Raw genomic sequence first — 19428 nt, 5'->3', positions numbered from 1 at the left:
GATGACAGGCAATGTCAACCCCCTGATGTTAAATCAGTGGAAAACAGGGCTCGAACTCAGGACCCGAGGATCCCAAGCCAGCCACCCTAACCACTAAGGCAACACCAGGCTTTCCTGAATGTACATTCTCGAGCATTTATTTATTCTGTATTATACTACGAAATTATGTCATGGGAAAACCCAGCAAACTTGACAAAATCCTCCGATACACTACACTATCAAGATAAATACGACTTCTTGTCGATTTTATTTGTTTTCAATGAAGCATTTTAAAACTTTGATTTATTCAAAGATTTTCAAGACTGCATGAAACACCTCCATCCATGCTTGTTCTTTTCTTTATTTGGGGCATTTTAATTGTGCAACTTCACTAAGCGACAGTTTGATTTTTGCCTTTTCAGGCCGCTGGAAATGCGTTTGGCAATTTCACATTGGCAATGACGTATCCACGGCACGTATTCACCGACGCTGACCTCTCCAGCTCACTGCTGCACTTGGAACTTGTACCTACTGCTGTTCTCATATTGTTACCGGTATGGAACTTTGCTTGACCCACCCCAACCCCTCCCTGCACAGCTTCCCTCACCTTGTGGTGCCACCCACCTAGTATCCTTCCCTGCAGCATCAACTCCCAATCTGCAATGCATATTCTATATGCTTAGTCTACCTGCCTTTTTTATTCCCAAGCTCATGTTCAAATTAATAGTAGGGTTGGGCATACAACCATACTTTTTTTGAAAGGAGTGTTTTTTATGGCCAAATTTCACACTGATCACGAATCCGTTGAACTTTTTGACATAGGATGATGTCTTAGGTTGGTAAAATGCAAAAAATCAAAATGACCACCAAATCTACCCACTTTTCAGGTAAAATTGGATAATTATGGCTTATTAGGGCATGTAATATTATGGTTGGGCACACATCGACTTTTTATCTGTTGTCCCGTTAAAAGGAGTGTTTTTTTATGGCCATTTTTCACGCTGATCACGAGTCCGTTGAAAATTTTTGACCTATGATGATGTCTTACTAAGACACAAAATTGGTCGACCATGGAATAGGTTAGCACAGGTTTACATGGTGCCTGCAGCAAGTCACAGATGTAATCTGACCTGACCTGACACAACTTGTCACTTGTCGTCTCTAATTAAAAAACTCATCTCCTCACCCATTGGCTTGTACAGACATACATTCTGTGCGAGTATAATAAATTCTTACTAAGACATCATCCTAGGTCAAAAATTTCAACGGATTCGTGATCAGTGTGAAAAATGGCCATAAAAAAGCACTCCTTTTAACGGGACAACAGAGAAAAAGTCGATGTGTGCCCAACCCTCTTCGGTTGGTAAAATGCAAAAAATCAAAATGGCCACCAAATTTACCCACTTTTCAGGTAAAAATTGATAATTATGGCTTACTAGGGCATGTGATATTATTACATGCCCTAGTAAGCCATAATTATCAAATTTTACCTGAAAAGTGGGTAAATTTGGTGGCCATTTTGATTTTTTTGCATTTTACCAACCAAAGACGTCATCCGAGGTCAAAAATTTCAAAAACTTCCAAAGGAACATTTCATTCAAGTTTCTACCTTGTTTAGTCAAAAAGATATGAACATAAATACATTTCAGCCCGTTGTTGGCGGCCATCTTGGATTTCTCAATTTTAAGGCATTATCAGCCATTTTTGAGCTTGGTCGACATCAGATTTGAGTTCAGCACCCCTCAATACCCCTAAATAGCTTGTTTGCCATAAATTAACACCATTTCCCTTCGGGATTAAGATTTTTGGAAAATTGACCTAGTCTAAATATAATCCAGAAGTTTTCTATATCTTAGTTATGGATCTTACTAAAATTGAGCATTGAGGTGTCATCAAGCTTTCATTCCAATAATATCATGGCTTCAAATTATTGCATGAAGGCTTGGTGACCATGTATGGTAATTGTGTACTCTCATATTTTGCAGTAGCAAATGGGCAGCTAACTTTAAGCATGGCAAGGAGTCCCTTTGAAGATCATCCCAGGACAGGATGGCTGCCAGATATGACAAATGTACAAACTATTTCCCAGATTGAGGCATTAATCATGAAAGATCACTGTGTTCAGTTCAAACAAATTTTCAGAGACATTGGAGTTTCATAAGGAAGCATTTTATCCTCATCAACAAATATTGTGGCATGTCAAAAATCTTGGAAAAATGGCTCTCCAGAAACCTCAGCACTCTCCATTGACAGCAACATCTGGCATCATGTCACAAGCTTCTCAAACTGTTCAACACCAATCCAGCTGCCTCTCTCACGTGTCTGATAAGTTGTGACGAAATGTTGCTTCACCACTTGGATCCTGAAACCAAATTGGAATCCACGCAATGAAAGCACAAGGCATCGACACCACACAGCCGATTCTCTGCCAGCAAGATCTCGGACTCAATTTTTTGGGATACTTCTTGTCGTCCCCAATTCTGTCCCATGGTCTTTATTACCCCCCATTACCCTTGCTAGTTTCAGTGGTTGCTCCCCTCCTCCCTTTCCTCTTATCCTGTTCATTCTTTCCCTTTGTTGTTTGTCCCACTGATGTTTGTCCCATTAGCTTCACTCCTGTAAAGAAAACGAAAAAAAACAACAATTACATTTGAATGTTTTAGCACCCTCATGCAAAATTGTGTATTCTATCAAAGACTAGTGTTGAGGGATGTTGATCAAAGGTGTGTTGCTGCTTCACAATAAGGTGCCTGTGTATGAATATACTCCCAGTGAATATTCTCAGTTTCCATATTTGAAGTTGCCTTCATGGCCGCAAATTCGCTGACAACGAGTAACTGACTTGAGCAACTAATACACAGCTGAAGAAACAATCTGAAGCCTTTTTTATTATTGTTATTTAACTGGCATTGACAGTTTGAAGGACAAATGGAGTAAGTGTGTTGAAGTCAGGGACATTTTATTTCACCTCATCAGCTCTCTGTAAGTGTTTGTGTTCGTACCTGTCCTCTTCAGGGCTCTCGGGCATCTGCAGTAGCCGCGCGTTCAGCCACATCTTTTGGTATGGTGTGGACTCTTTTGGAATATGTGATGCAACCAATCTGGACCACCTGGAATTTCCTGAGCAACAGGTTTTTTGCACCACCATCTCAAGGGGCCACCACCATACCTACTCCCACAGAGCCTGCTGAGTACAGGGAGTCTCGTGTCCAACAGAACAGTGCCAGGTGAGTGTTGGTTAGTAATTTTGAAAACCCTCACAGGTTTTTATGAAAATAGAAGTAATTTTTATTTTCTTGACAATGGCAAGGCTCATGGAAGAGCAAGGTTAAGGTTAAATTGATTGGGGTAGCGAGGCAACAATTGGGCATAACCAGTGTCTGTGCGTGTGCGTGTGCGTGCGTGCGTGACCTTTAGCGTTTACAAATGGTGCATCGTGTTAAGTGTTACAGTTAAAAAAAAAAACTTTTGAAATACAGAGGTTCACCTGTATTTGATCAAAAAATCCCCCCAAAAATTATATCAGACATCAAAAAAATTGTTTTTTTATTATGATCTGTATCTGTGCCTTGCTCTGGTGAGGGAATATGTAATATGCTGCAAGAAATAGAAATATAGCGAATGTAAGCACCAATCTACTTCATGAAATATGCAAAGCTCTTTCACACTCCACTTCATCAAATGTACAAAGCTTACATTTATTATGTCTGTATGTAGGATGCACCCCAGTTTCTGCTTTATGAGTAGTTCCTCGGGGTTAACACTGTTTAGTATAGTTCAGTTATATCCTTGGTATATGTTTCAGCATAAGCATAATGTAATTAATTGTGATATTAGCTATGCATCACTTATCCAATAGATAGACAATGTGTCCCCCTCCTAATTCTGTTTCTGAAAATCTCAACCCTTTTGACTCCATTTTTAATTATATCCATCCCTTTGTAAATCTGACGAAATGTTCTCAAACGTTATGTTGAGCATTGTGATGCTCGCTTTTGGGAAAACAAAAGGTGCAGGTATCTTCCAAGTCGTTGGCAGAAGCCGAGGTGAAAGGGTCAGGGATAGGTATGCCCCACCCACAGACCGAGCTGGTGCCCAATGGTGAGTGAGGGGGGATGGGATGAGTGTGGTACACCAGCAATGTTTCAGTATCCCAAGGGAATAAAAGTTCTCAGGAATTCGTGGAGGGGTGGCTTTGCCCCTCACTCACTCTTGGTGAGACAGAGCCAAGGCCAAACCCTCTCTTCTCCGCAGCCAACAGGCAAGCGTGAAGATCCAGTGCCAGCACATGTGCACAACCCTATCGGGGAATCAAACAACAGTCTCCTGCAGCCCACACAACTCTGCTGGGTTTGCCCAAGGAACTCTTTTTGGCCTGTGACTTCTCTATTGCCCATCTCTCATGGTGTGTCTGTGAGCCATCAGGCTTAAGATAATTAAGGATCTCCGTTTCGTCATTGGCATCACGGCCATGGATCGGTCGTTGGTGAAGGGGGGTATTTGTTTGTTGACTCATCTATTTGTTAATTGCTTCCTTGTGTTCCCTTCCCCATGACCATTGATGATTGTGTCATTAAATATACCTTATATTGGTGTGAATTCAGGTTGTTATGCTCCCTCCTCTGGTAAATAAGGAAACCTGTTAAGGCTTAATTGGCTGCAGCAAATATGCGCCGCACACCCAGACAATGCCAAACAAGCCAGAGGTGATTTGTTCTCCTCCCTCCTCCCACTCAGAGGCGATCTCCTCCCTCCTCCCACCTCCACCCTTCCTTATTCCCCTCCCTCCTCCCACAAAGGAATTTTCACAAGGTTTTTAACCACATTTGGGGAAAAATAAATATTGTAAATAAAACCCCTTTCAATTCCTACCAACCTCTAACTTTCCTCATCTCATGTCGAAATCTTCCCCCGAGTGACTAATTCATCATTATGACCAAAATAAGTCATTCTATATGAATAGATATTTATCCTTGTCACCTTGTAATGAATCTGGGGTATGTTCAGTTACCAAGTTTGTTGTAGAGCGCTCGCCAAGTGGCTTAACTACTCAAACAAGCTACTGGTAAGGAACGGCTGGCTTTGCAAGTGCTAACTAGCTGCTTGGTAACCGAACACACCCCTGGACATCTTGACAGCATCCAGTCCATACAAAACGCTGAAAAAAGGGATAGTTTTATAAATTGAAGACTTCAAATATTAATCAGGAGCAAATACAACCTGTCGCTTCGCTGACGGAGGTGTGGAGAAAGAGAAAGGGAGAGAGAGAGAGGAGGGAAGCGAGGCAGAGAGGACGGAGGGAAGTGAGGGCTGGGGAGAGGAGAGAGAGGAAGCGAGGAGTGTGTGAAGAAGGGGAAGCTAGGAAGGGGGGTGGAGGTGGGGAGAGCAAACTCTCACAAAACGTGTGTGTGTGTGTGTGTGTGTGTGTGTGTGTGTGTGTGTGTGTGTGCGTGTGTGTGTATGTGTGTGTGTGTGTGTGTGTGTGTGTGACAGAGACAGAGGTGGGGAGGAGAGTGCTGCATTTCATTTGGAGTGGGGAGTGAGGAGGGCACTGACAGCGATGGTTGGGGGAGGGGGGGAGAGGAAGAAATTAGAAATAAAGACGTAGGTGAGGGGTGGAGGTGGCATGAGCAAAGAGAGTGATGTGTTATGCTTAATGACTGAACAAATATAAACGAGAAGGGCACTCGGTAGAGAACAAACCTCCGTCCTGTAATGCCTGATCCATGAGAACATTTCTGGCCAATACATTTTTTAAAGATGGTTCTTGAGCTCTACCTCTCAATGATGAAGAATCACTTAAATCTAGTAGTTGGGTCTGGATCCCCAGGGTCAGGTGTCTGATCAAAGTGGGGTGGCATCAAAGCAGGATGTCTTGGTACCCGGTCATCACTGCCAGTGGTTATAATTATGTCTCTTATTAATTACGTAACACCGGTATACAAACACCACACAAAACAATTCCTGGCGAGTGTCTGCCATCTCCAATTGCTCTTATTCTTCTTTAAATATGAGACCATTAACAGATATGTCATGCTCGGTTTTTGTCAAACAAATGCCACTGTTCCAAATATTCTTCGGTATCATTTATAGTTTCTGTTTATGGAACAGTCCACCAGGACTCTGACATTTGTGGGCGTTACATTCTGGGAAAACCCTGCGAATGGGGAGGGCATTGTTTCAATGCGAAATGGGGGGATAGGTTCCAGGGATTTCCTGACCCGTAAAAAATCCGAGAATGTTGGGGTAAAATCTCCGAGTGTCAGGGTAAAATGTGCAAGCAAGTGTCGGGGAAAAAAATCCGTGAGTGTTTTGCCATTGTTACAATGGAGATGAAGGGGATAACATTTATCGGTTCGCGGCGGTTTCGGTTCATGAAAAAGGCTGCATATGGTGACACCACCAAAGTCAGGGAATTGGTACAATGGGGATAATGTTATCGGTTTGCTAGGTTCCTGGTTCAAAGGGGAATGTTTTTAAAGTTTGAAATGTTTTCGACCACGAATGCATGATTACAGTTTCATTAAAGATGCTTACCAAAAAAAAAAACGACAACACCCGGTACTGTTTCCAATTTATTGAGAAATGCATTTTAAAGTCCCTTAACCATACTGTACCGTACCGCAAAACGAAAAAAACAACATGTTCCGTTTCAATTTTAGTATTAAACAAACAGCACATGTAATTTTGCAAAATGATGATGATGAAGATGCGCCGTTCAGGTCTGTAAGGTGGCCAGGATTGTTATCAAGCAGCAGGAGTCCCTTGAACGAAAGGTTCTTTCCTGTCAGGTACCTCTCGACCTGAGGAATGAAACTGGTATGAATCCAGTCCATAAAATGTTCTGTCGTCACTCACGCTTTCCTGTTCGCCCTCCAGTACACGGGTAGCGCCTGCTTGTTTTTGTTCTTCAGCGCATATGGGTTCAGGGAATGGTAGAGCATCATGGGCTTTACCATGAAGTCCCCTTTGGCATTTGCACAGAGAAGGGATATCCGGTCCTTTGCGACCTTGAAGCCAGCTGCTTTGCTCTCTCATGCTGTGAGATTAATGTTCTGGTCGACATCTTTTTCCAAAACGAGCCGGTCTCATCAGCGTTAATGACCTGCTCCGGCAGATACCCCTTCTCCTCGATGAGGCTCACGAGTTCTGCAGGGAGTGCCTTGGCCACGTCGTGATCCGTGGAGGCACGCTCCCCTATGAGCTTGATGCATGCATTGTGGGTAACTGTAGGAGCATGAGTAGTCTGCACATTATTTGTGGGGGATTTTTACAGGTGGTGCTGTATTCGGCAGCTGATAATAGATGTGGTGAGCAATGTCATTGCGTAATTAATGCGTAATTAGCTGGCTGCGAATTGCACTAATAGATATGCTGAACGTTTCCATTCTTTAACTCACAGGATACGAGATGTTTCCTATCTGCAGGCAGATTATGCCAAGCTTTTTTAAAATGTAACTGCTCAGATGGTGCTGTTTGTAGCAAGATGGTGATTTACACTAAGATGCGCTGAATGTTTCCATTGTGTAATGTCCATATGTGACGACCTGGTAATTATTGGATAAATCAATAAATGCTGTTCGTGTTTTTATTCTGAAAGTAACTCAAGTAACTCATTCCTTAAGTAACTCATGGCGCCATGGGGAATGACATGTTACACTGGTGAGACATCCCGCGAAACTACTTGTATCCCGCTGTGGAAACTGAATTATTAATTGAATTTATAAAAATGTAAAAATACAAATGTAACTTAGTTTAGTGCTTTTGAAAAATAATTTAATACATATACATGCTGAGAAAGCGAGTAAAGAGCAGAATACACACATTTCTTTGATTCAGTCATAAACAACCTTGTAAAACTTTATCTATCTGGTGACCATCTTGGTTAGCAGGGCAAAACATGACTCTCTCCTATCCCCCCCCCACACACACACACACACACACACACACACACACAAACACACACACACACACACACACACACACACACACACACACACACACAGACACACACACCCCTTCCTGGGGCTGTAAACAAACTCCAAAACAAACCAATACCCCTCTATGTAGCAAATTTGAAGTCCACAAAGTTCCATTTGATACCTTGGTAAAAAGTTTATATATACACTCAATCCTAACTCCGATCCCAACTCTATTCTCCTCACATGTCACGCCCATTAATCATCCACTCCAGGGGCATGGTTTGTGAGTTGTCATTCCTGGAGTCAGGGTTTCCTGCTTGCTTGGAATATCCAGCTCAGTGGTTGTTGTTTTAAGGACGTGATCCTTTTTTATCGCCGGTCTTGAAATGCAAAAAACATAGGAAAAGGTCACGGGGCAATCACACACTGGGAGAAATTATCCTTAAACCCTACTTAATTTAACACAGCACCACCCCCTGTGTGGTGATACTTAACACTTAAGCTCGCTTTCCTTACTTAATTTACATTGAGATGTCTTCCACACGTCCACAGACCATGCTACCCTATACAATCCTACCTTGGCTTTGAAATTCCTCCATCTACCCCACAAACGTAACAATATGTTTTAGAACTGTTATGCTCGTGGCTCATGACAAAGAAATCGCCATGAAAACGAAGAATATGCAGGGCAATTTCCCACGAATGTAGGAGCATGTCTCGAATTATCAACCGTGAATACGTGGGAACCGCAAATGTTAGAACCGTGAATATCGGGGTCAGGGTCTGGGTGTATTGTGAAACAATGACGTTTGTTCCGAGCTCCTTTTATTGCAGCGCATTAGCGTTTTAATTTTTTTTGCTTCATTCCTGTGTGTGCAGTACTTCGCTGCTAGTTTGCATCATTTCTGGGGACGTGTTTTCATTACCTCCACCACCAATGGTGGAGGGAGTTTTTGTTTTCACCCCTGCATGTCTTGTTCGTCTCCCTAAGAGCAGGATATATGAAGTCGTGGACATATTCAGACGAATTTGGTGGACAGGTTGCGTGTATGACAAGGATGAATTGATTTGATGTTTGTGAAGATCCGCATCTGAATACAGATACTGGAACTTTTTAAGTGATTTTCCAGTATTGAGAGAGGACCAAAAGCGATTATATAGCACGATATCTCAAAGAGTTATGGACAGATTGGGACAAAACTTGGTGGATAGGTTGGGTGTGTGACAAGGACGAATTGATTAGATTTTGGTGAAGACCCAGATTCAGATCCACCATATCAGTTGGATACAGAATGTAAACTGTTCAGCCTGGCAGAGCTATGCACTCTACCGAGTGCCATTCTAGTTTTTCATCTGTAATGCAGCTACACCTTAAATTCGTAAAGAAACTTGAATTTCTATATCTATTTTGGCATTCTGGCTGGTGGATGCTCTGTCATGATTTTATAAGTCCTGTTCTGAATTCTTCTTTTCCTTCTTCTTGCCCTTGTCTTTTATATCTAGAGGTGAGGCGTTGCTGAGGCGGCGTGGACAGTCGAGCTCAACCACCTTTCGCCGGGATGGAAACATATTTCGACTCGGTTCTCAAGGTGGTAATAATGAAGATGATGATAATAATACTTGGAATGGAAACTCAACACAGCAGATGTGAGAGAATGACATCCAACGCCCCACTCATTACCCAGCCCCACCTCAGGCTTTCTCGTCTTTCTTGCATGCATTTTACATTTTGATGCATCTTTCAATGCATCGTCATAATGATCGATTTTCATTTACTTCAGATGCTGTATCTATTGGTTCCACAATGAGTGAAAAATTATTTTGAAAAGGGGTTTATATTTTGCACCCACCAGTATAGTGGAGAAATGTTCCCCGAGTATTTCTTCGACTTTTGCTGTATTACATCTTACCCTTGATACAAACAAGCCCTTTCACAGCTCCCCGTTACAATGGCATTTGATTTAATATATTTTTGTGGTGCTTGCTTTATTCCATCGAAGCTCACAGAACCTAAACAAATTGTTTTATTTGATTATAACTTTTGCACACTTTTTAAATCTTGCATCTGGAGTTTGACTTTCATTTTCTTTGGGAATCTCAATCTCCCTGTTGATTTCTGAGTGGTTAATCGTGGATAATTGTAAATGTCTGGAAAACCTAACAAAGTGCTCGAGAGCCTTTTCTATATACAGAAGTGAAATTGTGACCTCAAAGTTATGTACTCAAACCTTGCTCTGTGCTGTTTCTCACATCACTGCTTACAAATGATCTTTCAATGTTTTTCAAGAGGTATCCTCAGCCCTGTATATTTCATCAACTTTGTGATGACTGTTCGTTGTTGAAGTAATTTGACCATCTCTGATCTTGCTGACCTCACAACCATTCACAGACAGTTCTGCCTTAAATTGACACATGTAATTTGATGATAGGTTCCTCTAAAATGTGACTGCTTCCTCATGGCCGAAGTGCGGAGATGAGGACCGTTGTGTTGATGCAGTTTTAACCCTTTAACTGGCACGTTATGGCCAGATTCAAGCACGAGGGGTCTCGTTGCACCACAGACGTTTAATACCATGACTTGTACATTGTTATCGCAGTTTGAAATGGAAATAAAGTTATTTCCTTAAAAACATCCCTAAAAAAAACATTTGGATCAATATATACCCACCTACTTGTTTGGGGGAATGAAGGACTGTGGAACCCCGACATTTGCAGATTCGACCGGAACCCACGTATTCACGGTTTATAAAATGTGACCTGCTTCTACATTCCCGTTTTCGTGTTATTTTATTTAGTTTTGGCTTTGTTTTTTTTGTTTTTTTACACTTCAGGACTTGTCTCCTATATCCACCGTCACTAATATTAATTCAGCCTGGGAATTCTTCCACAGAAACATGCTCTCTGCACAGATTCATCCCAGCTCATCTTCAATTATCTTACCCATCCTCCTGCTCTTGGTAGTCTGCATCCTGTGGTGAGGAAGTTCCTTTTAAAACAATTTGCATTCTCCTGGAAGGTAAATCTGACCGAAGGCAACCTCAGATCATTCCACAAAGCTCACAATAAGTGTGTGTCTGCTCTTAGGAGAGCCAGAAAACAACCTCTGTCTTATCTCAAGAATGAGCTTTCAAACTTGTCTCCCTCCTCGAAAACCTGGTGGTGCCTTATCAAGACTGTCTCTGGTATATGCTCTCCTTCCATTTATTCCCTCACTTCAAATGGCACCACAGCCGACTCTGCTCGTGAGAAGGCCGAATGCCTCAATTCTATGTTTGCTTCAATATATTGTGTCCCGAATCCCTCCTTCTCTGTGTCCATCCTTCCCAATCATAACCAACTGCACCTGAATTATGTCTTTTGCACCTGAAAAGGTGGAAACGTTTCTGGCAACCCTCGACTCTGACTCCGACTCTGCAACTAGACCAGCATCAGCTTACGTGTCCTAAAAACCTGCTCTTGCACTTCCTCTCTCTGTCCTTTTCACCCTGTCATTTATCATCGGTCGTCTTCCATCTGCTTGCAAATCAGCCAACTACATAGTATTACATAAAAAGGGGCAAAAATGGATCCCCTTAATGACAGACCAATTAGCTTACTTCCAATCATCCATCGTCGAAGTTGACATAAAATCATTCCTTTTCTCCAACAGCCTCATCTCAGATCAACAATTCGGATTCAGACTTTGTCACTCTACCTTGGACATGCTGCTTCTACTCTCCCAACAATGTTGAAGGCCCTCAATATCATACGAGATAAGGGCTGTCTCTCTGGACATATCTCGAGCTTTTGATACAGTCGAGCATCCTGCCCTGCTCTCCAAACTGTCTGCCTCTGGAATCCAAAGCCAACTCCACTCTTGGATTACTGACTGCCTCCATTCTTGTAGCCAACATGTGGCTCTCAACGGAATCCTTTCATCTCCTCTCCCTGTCAAGGCTAGAGTACCCCAAGGCAATGTTCTGGGCCCCATCTTTTTCCTCATCTTCATCAATGATCTCTCTGAATCTTTGGAAAATCCTTTTTATCTCTTTGCTGATGACTCCACTCTCTGCTGTGACATCTTTCATTCCTCTGACAGACAGCCTCTTCCTTCTCCTCAGACCTTGACAAAAGCAGAGACAGGTCAAACACTTGAAATAGTCTTTCAATCCTGCAAAGTCTCTCTCCTTCTCTCTTTCCCTCTCTCGTTCCCCTCTCTGAAAGGACTGTACCGCAAATCATCCCATCTACTTCCTCACCAACCCTCGCAAAGAGTTTCAGTCACGAAAACCCTTTGGTCTCACTCTCGGTCATGATCTCTCTTGGGCAAGCCACATTTTAAAGCTGGCCTCCAAAGCCAGATGCCAACTGTGCATCCTCCGTGTGGGGCCATTTGAAGGTGGGAAAGGAAGCATATACCAAAGATGGACTTGATAAGGCACCACCAGGTTTTGGAGGAGGGAGACAAGTTTGAAAGTTCATTCTTGAGATTGGACGCATGTTGTTTTCTGGCTCTCATTAAAGTGGATACACACTTGTGGGTTTTGTGGAATGATCCAAGATTGCCTTCGATTGGATTTGCCTTCCAGGAGGAGAATGCAAGTTATTTTAAAGCAACAACCTCACCACAGGATTCGGAATACCAAGAGCAGGAGGGTGGGTAAGACGATTGAAAACGGGGTGGGATGAATGTGTGCATAAGAGAGAGTAGTTTTCTGTGGAAGAATTCCCAAGCTGAATTAATATCAGTGATGGTGGATATAGAAAACCAGTGCTGGAGTGTTTAAAAAAACAAAAAAAACACATCCCCCTTTTTCCCATTGAAACAATGCTCTGGCATTTGCGGCATTTTTCAGGAACATATCCCCTTTCGAATGTTGGGATCTTACACTACTGTTATTCTGAACTCCTTAAAATAAGATTTTATTTAATGTGAACATTTTCAATCTCTGCTGTTGTACGGCATAAGGTTTCTTCCTTATTACTGGGCCATTGCCAGCTTGTTGGTTTTCAATCAAAAAGTACCATGTCCATTTTACATCATACTGAGTTAGTGGTTGAACATCTGTTTGGCATGAGAAAATTGCTTTGTTTTTTTTTTACTTTTCTTTGAAGAGGAGTGTGGGAGGGTGGGGGGGGTGATAGATGCTTAGTCCTAACTCAGACCTTCCTCAGCTGTGACAAAGCTGTGATGTGCCAGTAGAGATCTGGTTCGACACCGCTAATACGTGTCATTTGGTTTGAATTTTGGTTTTATTTGATCAAAAATACTTGGTGTGGGGAGGTGGTGGGAGATTACAGGGCTTGTCTTTTGGTGAGGTCACAATTTGAACACTACACCAGTGTAGCCTCATGGTGAGTCAAACCCCCCCATGATGGTGAAATTCCTGTTACAATGAACATCAATCTTGTGCTGTCATGGTTTTGATCACTGCATGCATTTTTTTTAATGTGCTATGCCCGATAATTCCCTGATAATTTAATGATTCGACGTAGACATTAGCTTAGAACTGCATCTGAAATGTCTCGCCAGGTCAACAGTTCCCACAATGCTTGGCAGAAAATGGGTGTTCACTGCAGTGCAGAAATAGATTAAAATTTAATGTGAAAGCATCTTGATTTTTTTTTTTTTTCGCAAAATACTTTGGAATTCAGAGGCTTTACTTCCCCCATGTCCAACCCCCACCCCCTCAGGCCAACCGTCCCCTCCCTTTCGACTAACCATGCATTGCTTTTCTTTTTTTTCTTCCCCTGCTTTCACGTTCAAATCCCCAAAAAATATTTTGACTTTTACGTGGCACTTTGGTTCAATAACCATTTTAAAGTACACCTATTTCATGAGCCTAATTAGAAATTTTTTACTTTGTTTATTAAATAAACTGCTTTTGCAGCTCATCAACCAGCTGGAGCTGAGAGAAAATTATCATTATCGTTTGATTAAATTGACATTATTTGGTTTTTCACATCAGAGTAAGCAAACAATAGATATTGATGCCAGCACTTTGATTTGTTTATGATTCTTGTTTTAGGTACAAGCTCTGTCATTTAAACCACTTAGCAAACCAAACTTGGTCTTGAGGGGACCACAGCTCTGCACTTGTATCTATGAATGTATTGTATAGAATGCTTGACCACCTGTTTCATTCTCCTAATCAATCCATGTGCACACACGCACACACACTTTTTATTTTTATTTTTGGTGAGCATGAAAGCTTAGAGGGTTGCGTACTTGCCAACGAGGTGTCTAGTCTGGGTTTGAATGCATAGCCCCCTGAAAACCATCAACTTCGTCCTCACATGCATGGCGATGCATTGTGTGCACCGTCCTTCATAAAGACTTTAAGCTGGAGGACATGTCTGCCAGTATTGGTTGTTGCGGATATTGATAATCCCATGTTGTCTTTTGCAAGGAGAATGCAAGTTCTCGCCGGCTCCCTGACTAAATTCCAGCCAGTCTCTGTTTAGTGTCTTGTGATGATGCCTGGTGGGTGGGCTTAGGATCCTAATATGGCCTGGTGTTGGCTTAATGGTTTGGGTGGTGGGCTTGGGATCCCAGGGTCCTGAGTTCAAATCCCGCTCAGCTGTTGAATTAATACCAGGTGGGGTTAACTCGACCTGTCATCCTTCAGAGGTCGGCAAAATGAGTGCCAGCATGCTGGTTTACTGTGTTGCAGTGGTGACCCGTCCAGGATTGTGCCCAATAGCCAAGCAGACTGCGTAAGCAGCACCAACGCTCTGCACAGAGTATGGTCCCAATGGACGAATGGATCCTGTGATGGAGTGGCGATCTGTCGAGAATCGTTTCTTCCCTTGAAAAGCTTTTCTGACTTGTCAGAACGTGAATGCTCCAAAGCTCTATTGGGGGCATTCCATGTCAAGTGTACACACCCTCCCGACACTAATACCTCATTTTCTCCCCATATGTTGGTCATTTATTCACTTGGGTAAAAAACTGAAAATACCAACTTTTAGACCTGTGGGCCCATCGGGGCCCCCCAAATTTGGGCGCCCCCGGCTGCCCCACAATCTTCCAGAGGCCATATCACAGGTAGTAGTGGTCCAATTTGGCTGATCTTGGTATCAAAATGCTCGTAAAAGCGAGATATTTCGAATCGCGTAAAGTAAAATCACTCCGAAACAGTAATTCAAAAATTTATAGTTTAGGGCGCCCTTTGACCTTGGGCTCCGCTCCCCAGCCAAACCGATGGTCTCGATTTTTTTATTTTTTTTCGTGTGAGAATACCCCTTCATATACTTCAGCATATACCTCCAACACCTCAGCATAAATGAAAATGGGATCTCAATGGGTTCAAGTGTGATGATGGTTTTATTGTTCGGGGACTCTGGTGCTGGACACACAATATGCCACAATACATAGCACAATATTTGAACACAAGATTTCCAATACACTACATCAGTATATTGGACATAAATTTTCCACATGCACATGCAGGAACTGGAAGTGATACGAGTATGAGTAAGACTTTTTCCTCGCATATTATAGTCGAGATTTTTTGCCAACCAATGTTTTATTTGACGGCTGTGTTTCTTTTTTACTAATTGTGTAGGTTCTACCTGTAGCAGTTTTTGGTTCTACGGAAAGAAGTATATCAGAAATGTCTAAAATGCAGTGATCTTCAATGTCAGGAAAAAAGAAACTATTTGCGGGTCCGTTTGGATGAAGAAAATTCACTTTCACTTCATGAGTGTCCTGAAAGGCTTCCATGATGCAGGCAAGCCACCATTTCCATCATAGTGCACTGTGACATAACCTGAGAGTTTCCCGTTAAAAGTTGGTGTAGATTTCGAAATAGCTGACTCGATACGGTGTTCCTCGCTAAGTCTGAATTCGCGTACTTGAAGAGCAGTTTCAGAAATAGCGATGAAAGCATGAAGTTTTTGAATTCCAGCTACGGTTTTGGCCGTTTTTAACCTTTCTTCCAGATTTCGTTCTTCCTTGTCATACGCCTCTTGGGTCCCGTAACCAAACTTCATTTCATTCAAACCATTTTCAGCAAAGGCGAAAATATCTTTTGGAGAAATAATTTGACTGTCGTAAGGTCTACGCAGGCTCTCACGTGTTGCTTCTCGTTTGACAGTACCTCCCACGCCATCTGAAGGGCCCTTGCCATCACTTGTGGCAAAGAAATGCCATTCTGCGTCAATACCACACTCTGATTTGTGACGACATAGGTTTATGAAGGCTTTGCAATTCTTATATTGGCCAGCGCAACCGTCTGAGAAATAGTAAAGTTTCTTTACATTTCCAAAGCCAGATTTCAAGTGTTCAATGAGCATTCTTTGGAAGAGGTGGACTGAGACAACGTCGTGAGTATTTCATTCTGATATAATCGTGAACGAATCGTGGTTTAATTTGCCATCGTCGGATTTGAAATAGTAAACCCAGGGGTGAATTGTCACTTGAGAGCAGTTCCAATGGAATCCTTGGGCCGCATCCTGTACGACAAACAAATAGTTCTCTGAGAAGTCTCCAATAATGACAAATTTCTCCACCGATTTTGTCTTTCTTATTTTTCAGAAACTGAGATTGGGCCTTGGCAATGAAGTCGTGTTTCACTAATTTCACCGCGCGTTCACAGAATTGATTAATGTATTCTTCCAAAGGCAGGACCATGGAGCTCAGTTCAGATCTGTTGGTGGATGTCCACCGTTTAAACTGAATTTCATCAATATCCTCGAGTTCATAAGCACTCAGTAGCTCGGTTTTGAAGTCTTCAATTGATGGGCAACTTTCACAAGTTCTGAAATAACATGCTGGTTGTGCTGGGTTACAAACTATGCGTGCTATCACATGATGATAGCAAGGAAGTTCGGCTATCTGTGGCATTTTGGAACCAAACATCATGAGTTTCACATTTTGATGTATCGTACATACACATACACTGTGTGTACCGCCTGAACCGGCCAGGACACACTCCGAGGGACGGAGCATGGTGAACTTCGCGAATCCAACTTTCAAGCCAGGGTTCTTCTCTTTGAATTTTGAAGCAGTTCGTTGAGATTGTTTAGTACTTTAGTACTTTAGTAAATTAATTTGTCTTTTTTGGCTTTTGAATTTTGTCTTTTCCATGTTCATTCCTGACCACCACACAGTCCTTTTTTCACGGCATTATTCGGCTGACTTCATCACTTCGGTAAAATTCGGTTACGGCAGATTTCACTTCGTCAGGCAATATTTTACTCTGTTTGGGATTTCGAGAGGAGAGCATACCATTTTCTTTCTCTAAATTTTCAGCTTGCACAGCCATTCTTTTGGAGCAACTGAATTCACTCATCATCCCTCCGATGCTCATATTCCTCGCAAATATTGTCAGTATACGTATTTGCTCTGAACGGCTCGAAACAACGTATTTTTCTTTCAGGCTTTTGATCACCTCTGGCATGGAGTTTTCATCACATTTTGACGCTGTATTTTGTGTTTTCTCCGCAGTGCTTGGTCCAGCAACGAATTCTAATTTCTTTCGCGCAGAATCTTCCACTTTACTTCGCTTTTCAGGAACGTACCCTGGGTTCCTTTCCGCCTTTCGTTTGTCGAATGGGCTTTCGCCCATCATCGATAACGACTGGTTTAATAGGTCAACTTCTGCTTCTCGCTCAAAAACCTCCTCGATCCTCATGTGGCGAAATAGATTCTGCAATGCCTTCGATAGTACCTTCTGATGGTAATTTCGAACTGGTCGAAGATGATTGTTCAATACGCTCTGGTGACAACTGAGAAAGTGTTTTTTTCTGCACGAAGTACAAAGTCTGTCATCTTTTTTCACCTTTGAAGAAAATTTCATCAACACATTGTTACGAATTTCGGTCCGCCCGGCGTGCGATCGGCCACGTAACTCTAATCGCGACCGCGTCGCCCACCGGAACGGACAATTCAGTCGTGACCCTCCTTGGAACTACCGCCAGGAGCTAGTCACGGGTGGGTCTTTCGACCCCACCACAATCGTGCCAATCGGTCATCCGTGCAGGATCGGGTTGTTCGCCAAACTCGACCTACCTAAGTACCTGCGCGGGTAGTTAACCAGGCGATCGTACCTCGTAGCTGGCCGGCCAAGGACACGAACCACTTAAGCAGTCCGTTCCGTGCTTCAGTGATAACCGCACGGTGTTATCGCCGGCCCCGACGGACGTGATTATTTACCGGGTGCTTACACCCCTCCACCAATTCTTTCCGTGATGCAAGATGGAACTTTCAAACAAAGGGAAGGATGCAACGAAATGGGGAACAGTTCGACAAGCACATTTATTGCACTCAGACAAGCACGTATTTTACAGCCATACAGTAATTCAGGCACGTATAACAGTGAAGCAAGCAAATGAAGAATTACAACTGAATAAAGTCTTTATTCGCACGCACACTTAGACAATTCTACTTATAAGACGGCGCCACCACATGCATTTACACAAAAGCAAAGGAAAAAGCCACCCTCAAAGGCAAGGGTGGCAGACAGGTTAAGACAGTGTGTTAAGCTCCAACGGGCAAAGCACATGTGTTCGCGTGGGGAACCCCTCGAGACGTGGGGCTTGTGTTTTTTTTTATGCGCACGGTGACGCCATGGCCGCACGTGGGGTTGGAATCCGGCAGGAGGGGTATCCCTGCCGGATGGTACCGTCCAAGGAGGGACGAGGTACACGTGCAGCTGCATGACGTCACGGGCAGGTGCAAAGTGCGCGAGTTGCCGCGCTGGTGATGCGCATGTACAAAAAAAAAAAAAAAAAAGCAAGCCTCACTTTCGGGTGCACAGGATTCCTGGGCAAGGGGTGGAAGACCCCCTTACCGGGGCACAGGATGGAAACTAGTTAGGGGGAAGGGTTAGCTTAGTTAGACCGACTTCATGGGGTAGGGGTAAGTCCTCATGGAGTCCGTGGAATGGATTAGTTAGAGGGATGATAGCGAGATTTAGGTTGGGGAATTGATTGATGGGATTATTTGAGGACATGGACAGACTTGTGAATGTGTAGAGGGGACGTAGTTTAGCTACGTAGTGTGAAAAGGAACGTGCTGTAGTTTAAGGGACGACGTGGGAGCACGAGTTAGTTAGGGGATGTAGTTAGGAGGATGGCAGAGTTCAGCGGTGTGTGTGTTGAAGAGTTGTTGGTGAGTGAAGTGGAAGCATGTGCTTGGTGAGTGAGTGAGGCCAGCGGGTCTGTGTGAGTGGAGCGAATGGGGAATGCATGGTGCGATGAGTGATTGGGAGGAGGAGTGACTCCCGCCCAAGGGACCCCGGGGTCAGTATAAAGTGAGTTAGGGGGTTAGTCAAATTAGCAAATATGGAAGTCGTTTTGTTGTTGGTGGGGAAGTAGGCTCAAAACCCGTTTGGAGGGGTGCAGGAGCCCCGTTGACGGGCTTGGGAGCGTGGCTGCGAAAGGTGAGTATCGCTGAGTGGGTACACCGGGCACCAGGCTAGTCGGCCGTGGTAGGCCAAGGGCCCAGGGGGGGGGCGGGATAGCGTAGTGGGCACGGGTGCGTCTCTTGGTGCGGAGACCCGGGGCGCCATTAGCCGCGTGGGCATTGTTGTGGGCAAGGGTG

The 19428-nt window shown here is 43.3% G+C and overlaps 1 protein-coding gene across 1 annotated transcript in view; it reads left to right on the top strand.

Moving 5' to 3' along the window:
- UBXN4 (UBX domain protein 4) overlaps positions 1 to 10533 on the top strand; it is a 77044-nt gene extending 66511 nt beyond the window's left edge. Inside the window, exons 11-13 of the mRNA XM_085870020.1 lie at positions 402 to 533; positions 2995 to 3206; positions 9405 to 10533. Coding sequence (XP_085726146.1) covers positions 402 to 533; positions 2995 to 3206; positions 9405 to 9552 — 492 coding nt within the window. The 3' untranslated portion in view covers positions 9553 to 10533. The remainder of the gene's footprint in view (positions 1 to 401; positions 534 to 2994; positions 3207 to 9404) is intronic.
- Positions 10534 to 19428: the final 8895 nt, after the last annotated feature.

This window comes from Eptatretus burgeri, chromosome 2 (genome assembly GCF_056783735.1).
Source record: "Eptatretus burgeri isolate ZD-2024b chromosome 2, Ebu_testis_v1, whole genome shotgun sequence".
Taxonomy (NCBI): domain Eukaryota; kingdom Metazoa; phylum Chordata; class Myxini; order Myxiniformes; family Myxinidae; genus Eptatretus; species Eptatretus burgeri.
Note: the sequence above shows the minus strand (reverse complement) of the source record. Positions and strands in the feature narration are given on the sequence as shown.